Source organism: Microcaecilia unicolor, chromosome 8 (assembly GCF_901765095.1).
Source record: "Microcaecilia unicolor chromosome 8, aMicUni1.1, whole genome shotgun sequence".
Taxonomy (NCBI): Eukaryota; Metazoa; Chordata; class Amphibia; order Gymnophiona; family Siphonopidae; genus Microcaecilia; species Microcaecilia unicolor.
Genome location: NC_044038.1, coordinates 203,622,208 through 203,640,656, shown reverse-complemented (window position 1 = coordinate 203,640,656; position 18,449 = coordinate 203,622,208). Strand labels below are relative to the sequence as shown.

Sequence of the window (18,449 nt, the reverse complement as noted above, 5' to 3'; positions counted from 1 at the left end):
GAAATCTCAGTGAACCTAGAATTTAATGTGAACAAATGCAAAGTGGTGCACATTGGGAAGAATAATACCTGATGCTAGGGTCCACCTTGGGGGTCAGCACCCAAGAAAAAGATCTAGGTGCTGTTGTACACAATACACTGAAATCTTCTGCCCAGTGTGTAGCGGCAGCCAATAAAGCAAACAGAATGCTATGAATTATTAGGAAAGGAATGGTAAATAAGACCGAGAATACTATAATGCCTTTGTATCGCTCCATGGTGCAACTCCACCATGAGTGTTACATTCAGTACTGGTTGCCGTATCTCAAAAAAATACAGCAGAATTAGAAAAAGCTCAAAGAAAAGCGACCAAAATGATAAAGGGGATAGAACTCCTCTCATATAAGTAAGGGTTAAAGAGATTAGGGCTCTTCAGCTTGGAAAATGGCTATTGTGGTAGTGTACAGTTGGGTACAGTAAGTTTTTGGTGGGTTTTGGAGGGCTCACCATATGATATAAGAGGATAACAGTGAGATGTGTACCTGCGAGCTATTATGTGAAGTCCACTGCAGTGCCCCCTAGGGTGCCCCACAGCTCTATTGGGATGTCTGTGTGACCAGTCTACTAAGAATGCTGGCCTGCCATACATCCCAATGACTTGTTTTTGTGTTTTTTTCCCTTGGATGCTTTTTTTATTTAATGGTCCAAAAAGATAGAGGCACTGAACACAAAAACATCTAGCAAATGGCCATTTTTGAAACAAAAAGATAGACATTTTTCTGGTTCGAAAATTGCTATGTTCATCCTTGATTTTGGGACGCTTTTAGCAAAACGTCCAAAATTGGATTTAGATGTCATATCGAAAATACCCCTCTAAATGAGCATTAAAGTGCATAAAACACCAACAAAAAAACAATTGTTGCATGCTTTTAAGTGAGCTATCATTTAAATTTTGTTCTTTATCACCTCCACTTTATCTGTTATATGTTCTGTCAGTTTTTTCTTCCCAACTTAATGATAGCACCAACTTACTCCATTCTAGTTAATTCAACATTTGTGTTACTTCCTCTTCAGTTAACTGATTAACTAGGTCATTTCCTGTTTGCTGATTATATAATTTCCTTATGTAACCTTGTGTTGCCTGGTGAGCTTCAGGGAGGGTATAAGGATATTTGGATTGTTTATTGAAAGTCTGGGCCGGGTCTAGCAAAAAGCTAGCAGGCTGGCTGGCACTTTGCTCCACACACTTGGCACGCTTTCGTCAGTCAATATGGGAGATCTGTTCCAGATTGTAAAGGGTTGACTTGGAGTTCAGATAACTAGGACACTTCTAAGAGCAACTACTTGCTCCACTTTTATTACTTAGGCAGATATATTATCAAATTAGATAACACAGTTACGGTCTTTCATATTCTCCTCTCTAATCCTCTATTCTTAGTTATTAATCTTAGAGTAAAGCTGGCTGTCCCCAGTGGAATGTCTGGTATTTAAGGCTTTACCTTAGTTGAACTTTATTGGACTCAGTAATTCCCTACTTTCTCCTTCTCAGGCTGAATTGTGCAGCATCTCTTCTCTCTTTCCTCTTTCTGGAGTGGAGGAGTAGCCTAGTGGCTAGTGCAATGGACTTTGTTCCTGGAGAACTGGGTTCAATCCCCACCACAGCTCTCTGTGACTCTGGGCAGCTCACTTAACCCTCCATTGCTCCAGGTACAAATGAGGACCTGTATATACTATGTCAACTGCTTTAATGTAGTTGCAAAAAATCACAGAAAGGCAGTATATCAAGTTCCCTTAATCATTTTGATTCTTTTACATTTTTAGTTCAAGCATTGGTCCTAACACAATTGGACTATTGTAATATAATTTTATAGGATGTTCAGAGTTAATAGGAAGTAAACTACAATTTTTACAGAATATGACCACAAGATTGTTATGCTCAGGACATAAGTATGACTTCCTGAGCCGCTACGTCTTGCCCCATCCTTGGCCACCTTTAAATCTAGACTGAAAGCCCACCTCTTTAACATTGCTTTTGACTCGTAATCACTTGTAACCACTCGCCTCCACCTACCCTCCTCTCCTCCTTCCTGTACACATTAATTGATTTGATTTGCTTACTTTATTTCTTGTCTATTAGATTGTAAGCTCTTTGAGCAGGGACTGTCTTTCTTCTATGTTTGTGCAGCGCTGCATATGCCTTGTAGCGCTATAGAAATGCTAAATAGTAGTAGTAGTAGAGTGACTCCTTTGCTGATCAAATGTCTAGATAATGCTGAATACAAATAAATGCATAAATAGAATTGCATTGGCTTCCATTGGCAGCAAGGTTCATTTTTAAAACTTGTACGATTTTTTAAATTTTGTATCATCTAGCTCCTTATATGACTGCATCTGCAATAACATCATTGGTTAGCAGGCATAGTTGTCTAATGAGAAAATTCACTTTTTCCTTAGTTAAAGGGGTATGTTGTTTCAAGAAGCTATTTGAATTGGGATTATCATATCAGATGGCCAGATCTTGGAATTCATATTCGTCATGTGCAAAGTTATTCTTTATTCAGAAAATACCTAAAAACCTTTTTTTATTTTAGATGTTTTTGATGGGCTCATAGATTTTAAGTATAACTATATTTAATGAGCCTCAGTAGCTGTGGTATTTTTTACAGGTTCTGATTATTTGCTTATAGCTTTGTGACCCTATGTTGGGGTCTTTGCAGATTTTGTTTTATGGTTGAAATGTTTTTTGAATTCTTTGTATTTCCCAGAAATGTCTGGCTTCTTTAGGAATATACACTGCATAGAATTGTTCAGGCTTTTGCAGAATATAAGGAGATGCATTAGTATTAGTGGTGGTAGACAGGTGCCCCATACCTGTGTTCCTTTGAAACAGTTCAGCAGCACTCCGGGCTCTGAGGCTGGTTCCCACTTCTGGTATTTTAGGGTCAGAGACTGTGCTAGACAGAGACCTTTTATTTTACTAGAAAATAAACAGATGATACAACTAGAAGCTTAAAAGTTAGGTTATTTTTATTTGGATTTTGCTCACACTTTTTCAGTAGTAGCTCAAGGTGGGCTAACAACCTAATTTTATACCTGAGGCAATGGAGAGTTAAGTGACTTTCCCAAGGTCACAAGGAGCAGCAGTGGGATTTGAACTGGTGTTCTAACCACTAGGCCACTCCTCGCATTGATGGTAAGGACTTGGCCAGGGAATTGGAGCCAAAACCCATGTTTCCTTGCATTAAGGTACAATGGTCAGGGATGTGGTACCAAAGAGAGGACCCCCCCCCCCCCCCACACCCACACCCACACCCACACCCACACACACACACACACACACACACACACACACACACACACACACACACACACACACACACACACACACACACACACACACACACACACACACACACACACACACACACACACACACACACACACACACTCTCTCGTCCAAGCTGGGTATTTATATCTGCTGTGGCTACCTGTTTCCAAATTTAAGGATTACTCACTTGTTTTTGCATACTGCTTTTTGTTTCCTCCTTCCTGTTCTACTGGCTATCCCAGTGGTTCCCAAACCCGGTCCTGAAGGCACCCCAGCCAGTCAGGTTTTCAGGATATCCGCAATGAATATTCATGATAGAAATGTGCATGAACTGCCTTCACTGCATGCAGATCTCTCTCATAAATATGCATTGTGGATATATTGAAAATCTGACTGGCTGGGGTGCCTCCAGGACCAGGTTTGGGAACCACTGGCCTATCCATTCCATGAAATCTTTTTATAGAGATGTTTTCTCTGATTTATTTCAAGTTCTTTTTTTATTTTTAGATTCGATCAGACAAGGATCAAGAGAATCTGATCCGGTACAGCATTACTGGAGTGGGAGCTGACCAGCCACCTATGGAAATCTTTAATATTGATCCTATAAGTGGCCGTATGTACGTGACCAGACCTTTGGACAGAGAAGAGAGATCGTCGTACCATGTAAGCAGAAAAAAAAAATACTGAATTAATCTACTGTTTAATAAATTGCCTATATAAGCTATAAATATAAAGTTCTGAAGACAGCCATATCCATTTACAGCACAGAGAGAATAGACAGAAACTGATAGCACCTGCTCCTTCCTGAACCTGTACTGCATAGTTCCACTTCCACTGTATGACCTCTGATCCAGGGGGAGGAGCCATTTTTAAGTATTTGTGGAACAGAATTATCGGTCTCTGTCCTTCACTAGTCACAGTATGTTAAACTGGATTGATAAAATGGCCTCACCTACAATTTTTTTTTGTTGAATCTTATCTGACCTGGATTCACAAAATTTCATGAAAATGTTGTTAGTAAATGAGCACACTCAGCACTTTCCCAAAATTACTACTACTACTACTACTACTTATCATTTCTATAGCGCTACTAGACGTACACAGCGCTGTACACTTGAACATGAGTAGACATTAGCTGCTCAACAGAGCTTACAATCTAATTAGGACAGACAAACAGGACAAACAAGAGATAAGGGAATAGTAAAGTGAGGATAATTCAGTGCTTAACAACTTAAAAAAAAAAGATCTTTTTTATAAGAAGGTTAAACATGCCTTAAATGGCATTACTCGGTGCAGAGGTGTGAACCAGTTAGGATTTGTCTTTGAGGATAAAGTAGAGTTGCACAGGGACAGAAATCTAACCTGTCCCCGCCCGAATCTAACACGTCCCCGTGTGTAATCTAACCTGTACCTGCCTCAAGTAATCTCCTCCATCCCAGCCCCCGGCCTGCCCTGCCCTTGCTGTGCCATGCCATGCCATAGTCACCGTGACCCTCTTCCAAGAAAGCCAGATCCTATAAGCAGTAAAAATACTAGTAAAAGTAATATAAATCATTTTCTTACGATCTCTGCTAAATACAAAATTAAGTAAGATATACATATCCATGAGCAGGGCCGGTCTTAGGCCGAGGCAGCCGCTTAGGGCCCCGCGCTTAGGGGGGCCCTGCACGGCGCGCCTCAGTCAGCCTCTTCCCAGGGCCGGCGGCGATCCGACGACATGATATTCTGCCCGCCCTGGCGCCCTCTTCTCCCCCCAACCAACAAGGATCCTTTTTCTTTTAAATTTACCCTCCGTCGCCGACTCGCTGGAATCCGATTGGACAGCACAGCAGGCAGAGCAGCTGAAAGCGCTCCTCCCTCCCTAGTCCTCCCGACGTCTCTAGCAGAACGCAGAAGCTCTTCCTGATTCGTTCATTCTCAGTGTCCCGCCCTCGAGGGAGAGGGCTCAGGGAGAAAGGGGAATTGCTGGATAGGGATGAATGGAGGGGGCAGGGGACAGAGGAGCATGGGAGGGCAGGGCTCAGGGAGAGAGGGGAATTGCTGGATAGGGATGATGAATGGAGGGGGCAGGGGATAGAGAGGAGCATGGATAGGAGGGCAGGGCTCAGGGAGAGAGGGGAATTGCTGGATAGGGATGGAGGGGGCAGGGGACAGAGGAGCATGGATGGGAGGGCAGGGCTCAGGGAGAGAGGGGGATTGCTGAATAGGGATGAATGGAGGGGGCAGGGAACAGAGGAGCATGGATGGGAGGGCAGGGCTCAGGGAGAGAGGGGAGTTGCTTTATAGGGATGAATGGAGGGGGCAGGGGACAGAGGAGCATGGGAGGGCAGGGCTCAGGGAGAGAGGGGAATTGCTTTATAGGGATGAATGGAGGGGGCAGGGGACAGAGGAGCATGGGAGGGCAGGGCTCACGGAGAGAGGGGAATTGCTGGACATGGAGGGCAGGGGCAGAGAGGAGAAATGTTGGGCACGAATGGAGGGAAGGAAAGACAAAGGAAGGAGATGCACATGGATGGAGGGGAAGGGATAGAGGAGAAATGCTGGACATGGATGTAGGGGAGGGGAGGAAAGTAGATGCACATGGAAGGAGGGGAGTGAGGAGAAATGCTGGATATGCATGGAGGGGAAATTGCTGAATTTAAGGGCTGGATCGGAACACTTTGAAGGTAAATGCTGAAACTCGAGAAAGGATAGGGACAGGGCTACAGATGGTAGGCAGGACACATAATAAGGACACAGGAGGATAGTGGACATGGTGAGAGAAAAAATATCAAATGGAAAGAAGACACTGCATAAAACAGAAGACACTGGGACCAAAGCGAATAGAAAAACCAAATGATCAGACAACAAAGGTAGAAAAAAGTATTTTATTCAGAATTTATTAATTGGAATATGTCAGCTTTTGGAAATGTGCATCTGTGATATTTTGCATGTAAGTTTCAATTTTTCTAGTATTGCTGCATGCTGAGTCTGACTTCTTGAGATAACTTTCCAGTTCAGTATTTTGCCTTCATATCTGTTGTGTCATGTGTTTTTCATGTGTGATCAAGGTGCAGAGCCGTGTAGCATTTGCAGCCCTTTTTGTCTTGTTTTCTTTTCGAGGTAGTGTACTGGTGTTTCAGAGCCTGGTGTAATTACAGTTCTGCCTTTCCAAGCATAAGGTTGTGCTCGTCCTGTCCTTGGAATTAGTGCTGTTATGCTTTGGTAAGGTTATGAGTGTGTTTTTGCACAAGTTTGTGTATAGTGTTTTGCAGTGGAGAGATTGTGTGTCCGCACCTCTGACCCCCCCCCCCCCCCCGGGGGTTATGAGAATTGGAACTACTAATTGTAGTGGACTTGAACTGAATAATTTCTGGGGAGGGGGAGTTTCATGATAGCATTGTGCTTATTATTTCAATCAGTTTTTCTGTACAAGTTTAGCTTCATTTGTCTTTATTTGAAATTTCAGAAATAAAAAAAATTCTAAAAATTGAATAATATTATCAATGGGGTGGAGCTGGGGTGGGGGCGAGGCGAGGATGGGGCCCCACCAAATTGGTCTGCATAGGGCCCCGCACTTGCTAAGACCGGCCCTGGCCATGAGCAGCATGTCCCCCCTCTCCATCCCTTTCTATCCCATTTGCTCTATTTCCCCTTTTCCTTCCCCACTCCTCCATGTATGTCCCCCTTACCAATCTTTTTTCCCTCTTCCGTGCACCCACACTCTCTCCACCCTTCCTACCAAGGAGGTGAGCCTATCTAGTCCGTTATACAGGCTGAAGCCAGTAGGCGGAGATTGCCGCCACACTGGTTCACTCAAAATAGTAGAAAACTCTATTGAAAACAATAGCAAAAAGATTATTAGAAACAAGGGACTTTTTTTTAAACATTTATATCACACATTATCCCAAGCAAACTCAGCTTCAGTGTAGCTTACATTGGAAAATAGAGTGAGACAGAATAATAGAATTCAGTTATATCATTGAAGCAAGTAGATGGATATGTCTGAAACATTTAACAAGGTTGAGATTAGCATATATACCCAACTGAGCATTTTTTTAAATGGCAAGTGCATTTTTATAATATACCACTGCAATCCACAAAAATAAAAAAGGAGCAAGTTCCCACATGCCATCTTTTTCTTTTGATGTAGGCACGGGAAAAAACATTTTTAAAATGCTCCCAGGTTTCAACCTCATGTTTAATGTGGGATATAAATGTCATAAATAAGTAAAATAAATAGATAGATAGAAACTCTGAATGTCTGAGCACCTGATTCTCATTAGTGGCCTTTTATCAGAAGAAACAAAAATCTCTGCACAAATATAACAGTCCTTGGGTGTCCCTTTAACCAGCCCCTTCAAATGACACACTGATTATGATTTATAACAAATTACTCAGTGCATTTTTTCTAGCGAAAAAGGTGCCAGTACTCAAATGCCAGGCCACCCTTCAGGGGTGGGGTGATCACTAACAGGCTTATTTTCGAAAAAGAAAAACGCCCATATTTCGACCCAAATCGGGAGATGGGCGTCTTTCTCCCATGGGCACCCAAATCGGTATATTCGAAAGCCAATTTTGGGCGCCTCCAACTGCAGTCTGTCACGGGAACAAACAAAGTTGACGGGGGCGTGTCGGAGGCGTGGTGAAAGCGGGACTTGGGCATGTTTATCGGCCGAGGAGAGATGGGCGCTCTTGGCCGATAATGGAAAAAAGAAGGGCAGCAGAAGTGAGAATTTGGGTCACTTTTTTGGACCCTTTTTTTTTTCACGAACAAGTCCCCAAAAAGTGCCCCAACTGCCCAGATGACCACCGGAGGGAATCGGGGATGACCTCCCTTGACTCCCCCAGTGGTCACTAACAACCCACCAAAAAAAAAAAGAACTTTAAAAACTTTTTTTTGCCAGCCTGTATGCCAGCCTCAAATGTCATACCCAGCTCCATCACAGCAGTATGCAGGTCCCTGGAGCAGTTGTTAGTGAGTGCAGTGGACTTCAGGCAGGTGGACCCAGACCCATCCCCCCTCTACCTGTTACACTTGTGCTAGTAAATGGGAGCCCTCCAAACCGCCCCCAAAACCCACTGTACCCACATCTAGGTGCCCCCCTTCAGCCATAAGTGCTATGGTAATGGTGTAGAGTTGTGGGGAGTGGATTTTGGGGGGATTTGGGGGGCTCAGCACCCAAGATAAGGGAGCTATGGACTCGGGAGGTATTTTAATTTTTTTTTTTAATTTTTACAAGTGCCCCCTAGGGTGCCCGGTTGGTGTCCTGGCATGTGAGGGGGACCAGTGCACTACGAATCCTGGCCCCTCCCATGACCAAATGCCTTGGAGTTGTTCGTTTTTGAGCTAGGCGGCTTCGGTTTCCATTATCGCTGAAAACCGATACCGCCCAGCTCAAATCCACCCAAATCCAATGCATTTGCCCAGCACCAACCGTATTATCGAAACAAAAGATGGACGCCCATCTTTTTCGAAAATACGGTCTGTCCCACCCCTTCGCGTACCCATCCTTGGAGATAGTCGCCCATGGAGATGGGTGTTCGCGTTCAATTATGCACCTCTAAGGGACCCACCCCACAATAGCAAGGCTGCCTGCAACCAGTCACAGAATCTATGACAAGGCAGAATTGGTGTGTAGAGCCTGAGCTCTTTCATTAAAACTTGGAGACCATGGGTCAAATTTAGCAGACAATGGAAAGGGTGCTGGTACTCAGTACCCCCAAGTACTCCCTCAAAAAAAAGCCCTGAAATTACTACTCTACCTATGAAAAGTTATTCCGTTACTATACTTACTCTGTGTACATCCATATACACAACCCAGCATGCTTGAAAATATAAAACAGATTAAGTAAAAATGCCACCAACAATAAAGAACGACAATATTGATGCAGCAGCTCATAGATTTGCTTCCATTGCCCCAGGTACAAAATAAGTACCTGTGTATATGTAAACCGCTTTGAACGTAGCTGCAAAATACCACAGAAAGGCAGTATATCAAGTCCCATTTCCCTTTCCTTTGTTTTGAGTGTACAGCGATGGCAGCTGTGTGAGGAAGGGGAAACAGATACTAACCTTGCTTTTTTAGTTCCCACCTTCCTTCCCTCCCTCCTTCCCTCCCTCCCTCCCACCAGGGGCGTAGCCAGACAACAGATTTTGGGTGAGCCTAGGCAAGAATTGGGTGAGCACCAAGTGTTCTCTCCCCCCCCCCCCCCCCAAAAAAAAAAAATCTCAGCTGGTGGGAAAACGTTTCTTTCCACCTTGACAGCAGGAATGCACTGAAAATTGAGCATATGCAGGTGCCGGTGTTGTAGAGAATAGCGTTTTCGTTACCATCAGGGGGAAATCTTCAGCTGGCAGAGCTTAGGATTCCCACCAGTTACCACTAAACATGTGCTACTGTTGGGTGGGCCTGAGCCATAAATGGGTGGGCCCTGGCCCACCCAAGCCCACCTGTGGCTACGCCACTGCCTCCCACATATGACTCCAGACTTCCCTTCCAGCTTTGGGTGCCCTTCTGGCACATATCTCAAGCTACCCTGGTGGTCTAGTGGCTTCTTCGGGGCAGGAAAGATCGCCAGTCTTTCCTCCCCGCTGCCGCTGACTCTCTTGCTGACGTACCGCTTCTTTAAAATGGATGCCGAGACCAAGTTACCGTGAAGTCTTGGCAGCCATTTTACAAAAGCAGCAACAGCGAGAGGATCAGCGGCAGTGGGCAGGAAAGCGTGGGGATCTTTCCTGCCCCGAAGAATCCACTAGACCACCAGGGTGGCTTGAGGTATGTGCTGGAGGCAAAGCTCGGATCGCCATGCATTTCTGCAGGGACCCCGCAAGCCCTGGGTCCATCCCCGTAGACCTAGATCCCTCTCTGTGGGATCCCCATGGACCTGGATCCATCCCTGCTCCCGTGCAATTCTCTAGCATAAAGACACAACCTGTGCCTTTGAATCACTATTGAATTATGGTCCTATTGTTTCCAGCCAGAAGGCACTGTTCAGATATTGCACTTCATTAATATTTCTTGACTTCATGGCTCTAGGTATCACTTGTTTTATTTCCACCTGAACTCATGCTGTTACAGCACAGCTACATGCTTGTGGTGATCTGTGTACGGCGGTGAATTTCCCAAGGTCTGATAATGCTGGATGTGTGAAGCAGCTGATTGTGCTCACACATGGGACTGGCTCTGGAAGAATTATGTGAAGGTTTTTTTTCTTTTTTTTTTTTAATAAAGGAAAGCACAGCAGTAAAATAACTTTCAAATCTTCCACTGAGTGTTGTCCATTTAACGTCTGTATTTTATGGATATTCCATTAATGTCTGTGCCCCAGATTCCCTGTAAATTCCAGTGCTTTGGCCACTGTAAGATATTGTCAATGAGGGAGTCGCTGCAGTCATGTGCCAGTGCACAAAAGCCCCTGCAAAAACTGTGTATAAAATGTTTTGTACTTTTTGGGGGATCTTGCCAGGTATTTGTGACCTGGATTGGCCACTGTTGGAAACAGGATGCTGGGCTTGATGGACCTTTGGTCTTTCCCAGTATGGCAATACTTATGTACTTATGTATTATAAGGCGCAATCTTCCCCAATAGGGATGGGGGAAAGGAGCCCCATAGGCGTAATTTGAATCTTGTGGCTTCTATCAATGGGAGAACATTACCATCATAAAGCTTGGTAAGATCTGGTAAAATAATACCTAAGTATTTTATAGAATTCGAAGCCCATTGAAGAGGAAAGTTTCCTACCCAGTTATCTCATACCTCAGGCCGGAGTGGAAGCACAAGGGATTTTGTTGCATTTAAATCCAGAAATGAAATGAAATTCATCTGTGGCACTTAATAATCGGGACAATGCTACTTGTGGCTTTGATAACAACAATAGCAGATCATCTGCAAAACCTAATAGCATAAGCTCCCCGCCCACCACTGTAATACCGGTGATGTCAGGGTCTTTCAAAATAGTCATAGGCAGTCGGTGGCCCAACTGTTTGGGGAGGCTAAAGGGGGTGGAGTTAGGGGTGGTGCCAGTGGTGGGGCTTATATCCATAATTGTCTGACAACACAGAAAAAAAAGCAAGTAAAAGTAGACTAGTATGTCAAAGAATAAAGTGGTTGTTCAAAGCACATATTAACCAATGTATACTATTCAAAAATGTTATCAATTATTAAACACTGCTATTTCCATCTTTTGAAAATCCCAAAATGAAATGGTCACATTAGTGAAGTAACATTATGCATGAACAGGCAGCACTGTAAATATTACACTGGGCAGACCCTAATACACCAATATACCACCCATACAGAAAACACAGACAATCAACAATATGAAACAAGGGATCATAATATCACAATTCCTCATGTACAGCCACAAAACAACCTGTTAGGGTGGATAGTGTTCACAATGAACTCCTTTTATTAACGACCAGATAGAGATAAGAGTTTTCAATTTTGGTACAGAATAAGTCATCATAAGAACAAAATATAAGAAAACCAATGGAATGCATTAGGTGCTTATAGCCCATTTAGTTATGTTTGAACAAAAGAGATCCGATGACTCCCTCCCTGGCTCGGTCGGTGTCGGTCACTGATGGAAAAGAGCCACAGCGTGATGCAACACTCAGGCTCACAGTCACAGCTAGGCTCTGACACGGGAAAGGCAGCAGGCAAGAAATGTGTTACAGGTAGGAGGTTCCCTTCCGGAAGAGCCAGAACTGCTGGGGAAGGAGCCTTAGGGATATATCGAGTCAGGCAGGCAGCTGCAGCTGGTAAGAAAAGAAATGGGCAGGGGGAGGAGGAGGGGAGCGCGCAGGCGGCAACAGGGAGAGAAAAGTACAATTTTTTTCCTGCCCTGCTGAATTCGAGGAGAAGGCAGGGGCAGCAGGTCACGGTTGGGCTGGGGAGGCTTAGCCTCTCCAAACCTCTTATACAGAACAGCTATGAAAATAGTGCGTATAAATGGTTCTAAATAAAGTAAAAATAATAGGGAGGAGAGTGGACACCCTTGACGCATACCTCTCTGCACTGGGAAGGTTGCTGTGCGGGTGCCATTGACTAGGAGCGATGCAGTAGGTGAGGAGTATGTGTGGGTGCCGTTGACTAGGAGCGATGCAGTAGGCGAGGAGTACAGCACTTTGAATAGTCTGCCAAAACAACTCACTTAAGCCCAAGTAGTCCAGAACACTGAATAAGAAACACCAATCTACTCTGTCAAAGGCTTTGTCAGTGTCCAAACCAGCCAGCACCGCTGCCTCATCCGTCTTTCTCGCACTCAAAATTGCTATGACACTTTTCTAACATTCACTACTGATTGTCTATATTTGACAAAGCCCACCTGTTCTGGGCGTATCAGAGTCGGGAGGCATGCAGCCAGCCTATCTGCCAAAATACGGGATAGCAGTTTTTAATTCACATTTAATAACGATATGGGCCTATAGTCTCCTGGTCGCCGCAGTGAGTGATTTGGTTTCAGAATTAACGTTATTAGGGCTTTATTGTACCAGAGTGGAAATGAGCCCACCGCCACTACTTCCTCAAAACATCATACCAAAGGGCCACTTACATCCACCTCTAACATTTTGTAAAACTCAGTGGTAAATCCATCTGAGCCAGGGGCAGAATGAAGGCAGAGAGCTGTAATTTCTCGGACTTCCACTGCCCTCAGTGGAGTGTTAAGTAGAGCAACTGTCTCTGGGGACAGCCTAGGTAAACCAGAATCCACTAAATAATAATGCAAGATATTCAGTACAATTTTCAATATCTTTTTGAAGGTGTGATCCCTCCTTTTTCCTACTGACCATTCCTCTCCCTGTACACCCAAGCATCCTTCTCGCTTTCGCCATTGCCTTTTCTACCTGTTTGGCCATGGATGGCATTGATGATGTTAATATGTGTCTTTTATCTGCCTACAGTTTTCTGTGTTTGTTCCTCATTTTTGGTGATTTGATTCTGCCAATGTCATACTGTTTTCTTTATTTTAATGTGAATCATTGAAGCTGCTACTACATAAAAACAAAAAATGGAAAGTAAGGTGATGCCTTTGTATTGGACCACCTTAATTCATTTTTGACTCAATTCTATCAAGGGTGCCCAAATTTGGATGCCGGCGCTCAAAGTTGGGCTCCGTTTATAGAATAGTGTTTGGTGCCAGAATCTGTGCCCAGATTTAAGCACGAAGATTTACACTAAGTAAAACCTGTTGTCAGTTCTCATGCCTAAATTAGGCACAAATCTCCCTTATTATATAAAACCATGTAAATTCCAGGAATGCCCCTGATTTACCCATGGCCCAACCCTTTTTTGGACCCACACATAAAATTTATGCATGCATTCTAACACCTAAAGGTGTGCAAATTGGGTACACACCACATATTTGCACATGCAGTTTTGAGCACCATAGAATTAGGGTGTTTTTTTACTAGGTTTTGGCAGGGCTTTTTTTGAGGGGGTACTTGGAGGTACTGAGTACCAGCACCTTTTCCATTGTCTGCTAAAATTGACCTATTGGACCCCAAGTTTTAATGAAAAAGCTCAGGCTCTACACACCAATTCTGCCTTGTTATAGATTCTTTGACTGGTTGCAGGGGACCTGGCTATTGTGGGGTAGGTCCCTCAGTGATCACCCCAACCCTGAAGAGTGGCCTAGCATTTGAGTACCGGCACCTTTTTTACTAGAAAAAATGCACTGGGTTTTGGAGTCCCAAACCTCCTTCCTCTGGTCATGAGAATAATGCAGCAACCAACAAAGACTAGGGAAGAAAAATAGATTACGCACAAGCAGAGATTTTAAATAAGCTATCAAATGTAATTAAAATGTTAGCAGGATTAATAGCAGGTTTGACAGAGAGCAGTCTGTTCCTTGCACTGCCCCTTATCTGAGCATCAAGTCATTCCATCTCTCAGAAGTACTTGCACCACAAGGAGATCTCAGCAGTGCATTAGTCCGAAGATAATAACTTTAATTTTAGCTCTAAACTACTTTATTTTCTCCCTAAGATAGTGTGACCTCTGACTTTCAGTTATTGAATTGCTACATCTGGCGTGATGAACAGCTGAATGGTCACAACTCTGTGCAGTTTATAGGCAAGAGTGAAATGCAGATGACAAGATCACTTATGGAGCCTGAAATACGAACAGTTAACGCTAAAAGAAAAGGCAAGATCGTCTTTCTTTTAGTTGAAGGAGTACAAAAATTAAACCTGATCCTTCACGTTTCGGTGTTTTGCATGGCACTTTGATGCTTGTAAAGTGAGGTTTAGCCTTGCTGATGAAAATTGGTGGATAAAATTCTATCAGTCACAGTGTCAGCAGAAGAAAATGCCAACAGCTAACATAATAAATGGCATATTCTCTCCTTGGAACAATCATTATGTAGTAAGTCGATCAATTTTGAGAGGCTGGAGGCAGACGTGGTCTTCAAATGATGACTTTTAAGCCCTAGGGTAAGGAGAAGATGGAATAAATGCCTTCCACCAGCAGTTCAGTGTGTGCACGTGAAGTTCCCTCTCTCTAGAAACTGCTCGTAGACCACAATTAAGTACCAAAGGGCAGTCACACTGTCCATGCTTTGAGAAGACATAAGTGCTCTCCCCGCCGCATGACTCACTGTATACCCAGTCAGACTTCTGTTTCAAATCTTTTTTTATTGAGGCAAATAACAATGGCATCAAAAACGGCACATTGACCAGAGGCAATAGAACAAATGAAACGACCCCAACCCCCCCCCCCTCCACCATATATGATACTCTAAACTCTAGAGTATGCTCCCTGTGTACCAGCCTCTATGAACAAGTCTACCAAGGGAGAAAGTGCATTGCGATGATTATAATGACCCCATAACATGGAAAAATGAAAAGAATACTTGAAAACAGGAATATTTACTGAAAATTCTAACAGATTAGATATAGCAACTTGGAGGCAGATTCTAAATAGGACATGGAGAGGGGAATTCATATCCCAGGTCAAGATGTGAAATTCTCACACTATTTTACAAGAGCCAAATGTACTTTCCCCCCAGCACAGACATGGGAGCAGCTTTCTAAAATCACAGTTTTCTCAACAAATGCCTCGATCAACGGTACCTCTGCCCACCTGCAGCACCATCCCCCCAACAATGCACCAGCAACTCTCACTGTGGCAACCCCCAGCCCCTCCAGGCTCACTCCTCTGACAGCCCAACCATATTCTCCTGATATCTACTACCCTCCCTCTTCCCCGATAGCAGTAGAACCCTGATCCCTACTAGTAATATCGCATTATTACCACTAGAGGTCTTGATGACTATTTTCAGCCCTGAGGAACATTGTGGTGGGAGCAAGTGGGCATCACTCCCACCCCATTAGACCCCAGGGACCCCGAATAAGGCTGGGGACAATATCAGGGGAAGCATATTGGGGGAGAGATCTTTCTAAGAGAGTTTGGTCACAGGAGGGAGAGTGTTTTTGGGGGGAGGGAACCATGTAGGGAGTGGGCCAGAGGGGGATTTGTCTTGAAAGGGGGGTTCCTGACAGTTGCACCATGGGGGGGGGGAGTTCAGTGGGTGAGCCATCAAGGGTTTACTTTCTGGGGAGGGCGATACATATGGGAGGGATTCTTCCTGTCAGGAGGGGACTATTGGGGGGGGATCATCGGGGGGGGGGGGCTGTTAGGGGAGTAAGCCTGATGGGAATGGAGGTTTTTTCCATGAGGAGAGTTCCTTTTGAGGGGGGGAACAGTGCCATAGAAGGGGTGACTACATTAAGAGATGGTCAGGGGGAATAGGATGGCAGAGGGGGGATTGCGAGTTCTGTGGATAGTGGAGGGTAGTTGGGGGGGGGGGGGGGGAGATACAGGGATTTAGAGCTGCCCCTATAGCGGACATTTAGATGTGCCTCAGAGCAAGTGTTAATTTCAGTGTCTTTGTTTCCAAGTACAGATGTGGATTCTATCCGTGAAATGGGGAATGTATGTCTGTAGTGTTGCCACATCCGGACTACTCCCTCTCCTCATGCCCTTGCTATGTAAACATACTGAGCTTCCCCACTTGTGAATGGCTCCTTTACTGAAATGGCATTTAAACGTTGTGGTCTCTCCAGTCATTTAACTGCTGTCATTTACACAAGGGGATGTTTTTAAACTAATCACTTTAATTAGTGAAACCACCCTTGTGTTTTCAGTGGGAAAATTAGTGAGGCAGAAGTGGAACAATTTTCACATCAAATCAAAATTTTGCTAAATCCTGCCATTACCTTACATGACGATTTTAAATTTCAGACCATGTGTTGACCCCTAGACACCCCTCAGCACAGGGTGCTTTACACATGCAAATGCCACAGGGTGCAGAGATTTTAAAGGTACAGGTCAGGGCATTGCAACACATGTACATATTTTTAAAATTTCCCTGCCAGTATTTACACCTGCTGCTCTGAGGCACACTGAACTCTCTCCTCAAAGTGCCTTCACCTCCAACCCCCGCTTCACTTTCCCCCTACACTCTGGCTGAGTACTTTCATGATAAGGTTCACAAGATTAAACTTGAATTCTCAACCAGGTCACCTCCACCTCTCTTTCCCTTAGTCCATTCTCGCAACCCTCCAACCCCTGCCTCCTTTTCTTCCTTTCCTGAAATCACTGAAGAGGAAACTACACATCTTATTTCTTCCTCGAAACTAACTACCTGTTCCTCTAATCCTATTCCCACCCATCTACTTAACACTATCTCTCCTACTGTCATCCCTTTTATCTGTCATATCCTCAATCTTTCACTGTCCACTGTGACTGTTCCTGATGCCTTCAAACATGCCGTAGTCACACCAGTCCTTAAAAAACCTTCGTTGGACCCTACCTGTCCTTCCAATTATCGTCCCAGCTTCCTCCTCCCTTTCCTATCCAAGATACTTGAACGTGCTGTTCACCGCCGTTGCCTTAAGTACATAAGCATGCCATGCTGGGACAGACCAAAGGTCCATCGAGCCCAGCACCCTGTCACCGACAGCGGCCAAAAGAACAAGCAATTTGTCCCGCCCATCCTAGAAATACTGCATTATTCCCTCGTCCATTCAATAACATTCTATGGCTTTTTCCTCCAGGAAGCCGTCAACCCTTTTTTGAAGTCCACTAAGTTAACCGCCTTAACCACCTTTTCCGGCAGCGGATTCCAGAGTTTAACTTCGCGTTGAGTGAAGAAAACGTTCCTCCGATTCATTTTAAATTTTCCACACTGCAGCTTCATCGCATGCCCCCTTGTCCTAGTATTTTTGGAAAGCGTAAACAGACGCTCCACATCGACCCGTTCCATTTCACTCATTATCTTATAGACCTCTATCATATCCCCCCTCATCTGCCTTTTCTCCAAGCTGAAGAGCCCCAGCCTCTTCATCCTATCCTGATAGGGAAGTTATCCCATCCCCTGTATCATCTTTGTCGACCTTCTCTGCACCTTTTCCAATTCCACTATGTCTTTTTTTGAGGTGCGGCAACCAGAACTGAACACAATACTCGAGGTGCGGTTGCACCATGGAGCGATACAACGGCAGAATAATATCCTTATTTTTGTTTTCAATCCCTTTCCTAATGATACCCAACATTCTATTTGCTTTCCTAGCCGCAGCAGCACATTGAGCAGAAGTTTTCAACGTATCATCAACGACGACACCTAGATCCCTTTCTCGGTCCGTGACTCCCAATGCTGAACCTTGCATGACGTAGTTATAGTTTGGGTTCCTCTTTCCTACATGCATCACTTTGCACTTGTTCACATTAAACGTCATCTGCCATTTAGATGCCCAGTCTCCCAGTCTCGTAAGGTCCTCTTGTAGTTTTTCACAATCTTCCCGTGATTTGACTACTTTGAATAACTTTGTGTCATCGGCAAATTTGATTACCTCACTAGTTACCCCCATCTCTAGGTCATTTATGAATATGTTAAAAAGCAGAGGTCCCAGCACCGATCCCTGAGGGGCCCCGCTAACTACCCTTCTCCATTGCGAATATTGACTTTTTAATCCTACTCTCTGTTTCCTATCTTTGACTTTCTTTCATCTCAAGCTATTCTTGATCCACTTCAATCTGGCTTTCGCCCCCTTCATTCAACTGAAACAGCGCTTGCTAAAGTCTCCAATGATCTGTTCTTGGCCAGATCCAAAGGTCTCTATTCTATCCTCATCCTTCTCGATCTATCTACTGCTTTT

General features: G+C 44.3%; 1 protein-coding gene across 1 annotated transcript in view; it reads left to right on the top strand.

The window, feature by feature from the left end:
• Nucleotides 1-18,449, top strand: part of CDH4 (cadherin 4) — a 394,777-nt gene that overhangs the window by 197,557 nt on the left and 178,771 nt on the right. Inside the window, exon 4 of the mRNA XM_030213453.1 lies at nucleotides 3,814-3,969. Coding sequence (XP_030069313.1) covers nucleotides 3,814-3,969 — 156 coding nt within the window. The remainder of the gene's footprint in view (nucleotides 1-3,813; nucleotides 3,970-18,449) is intronic.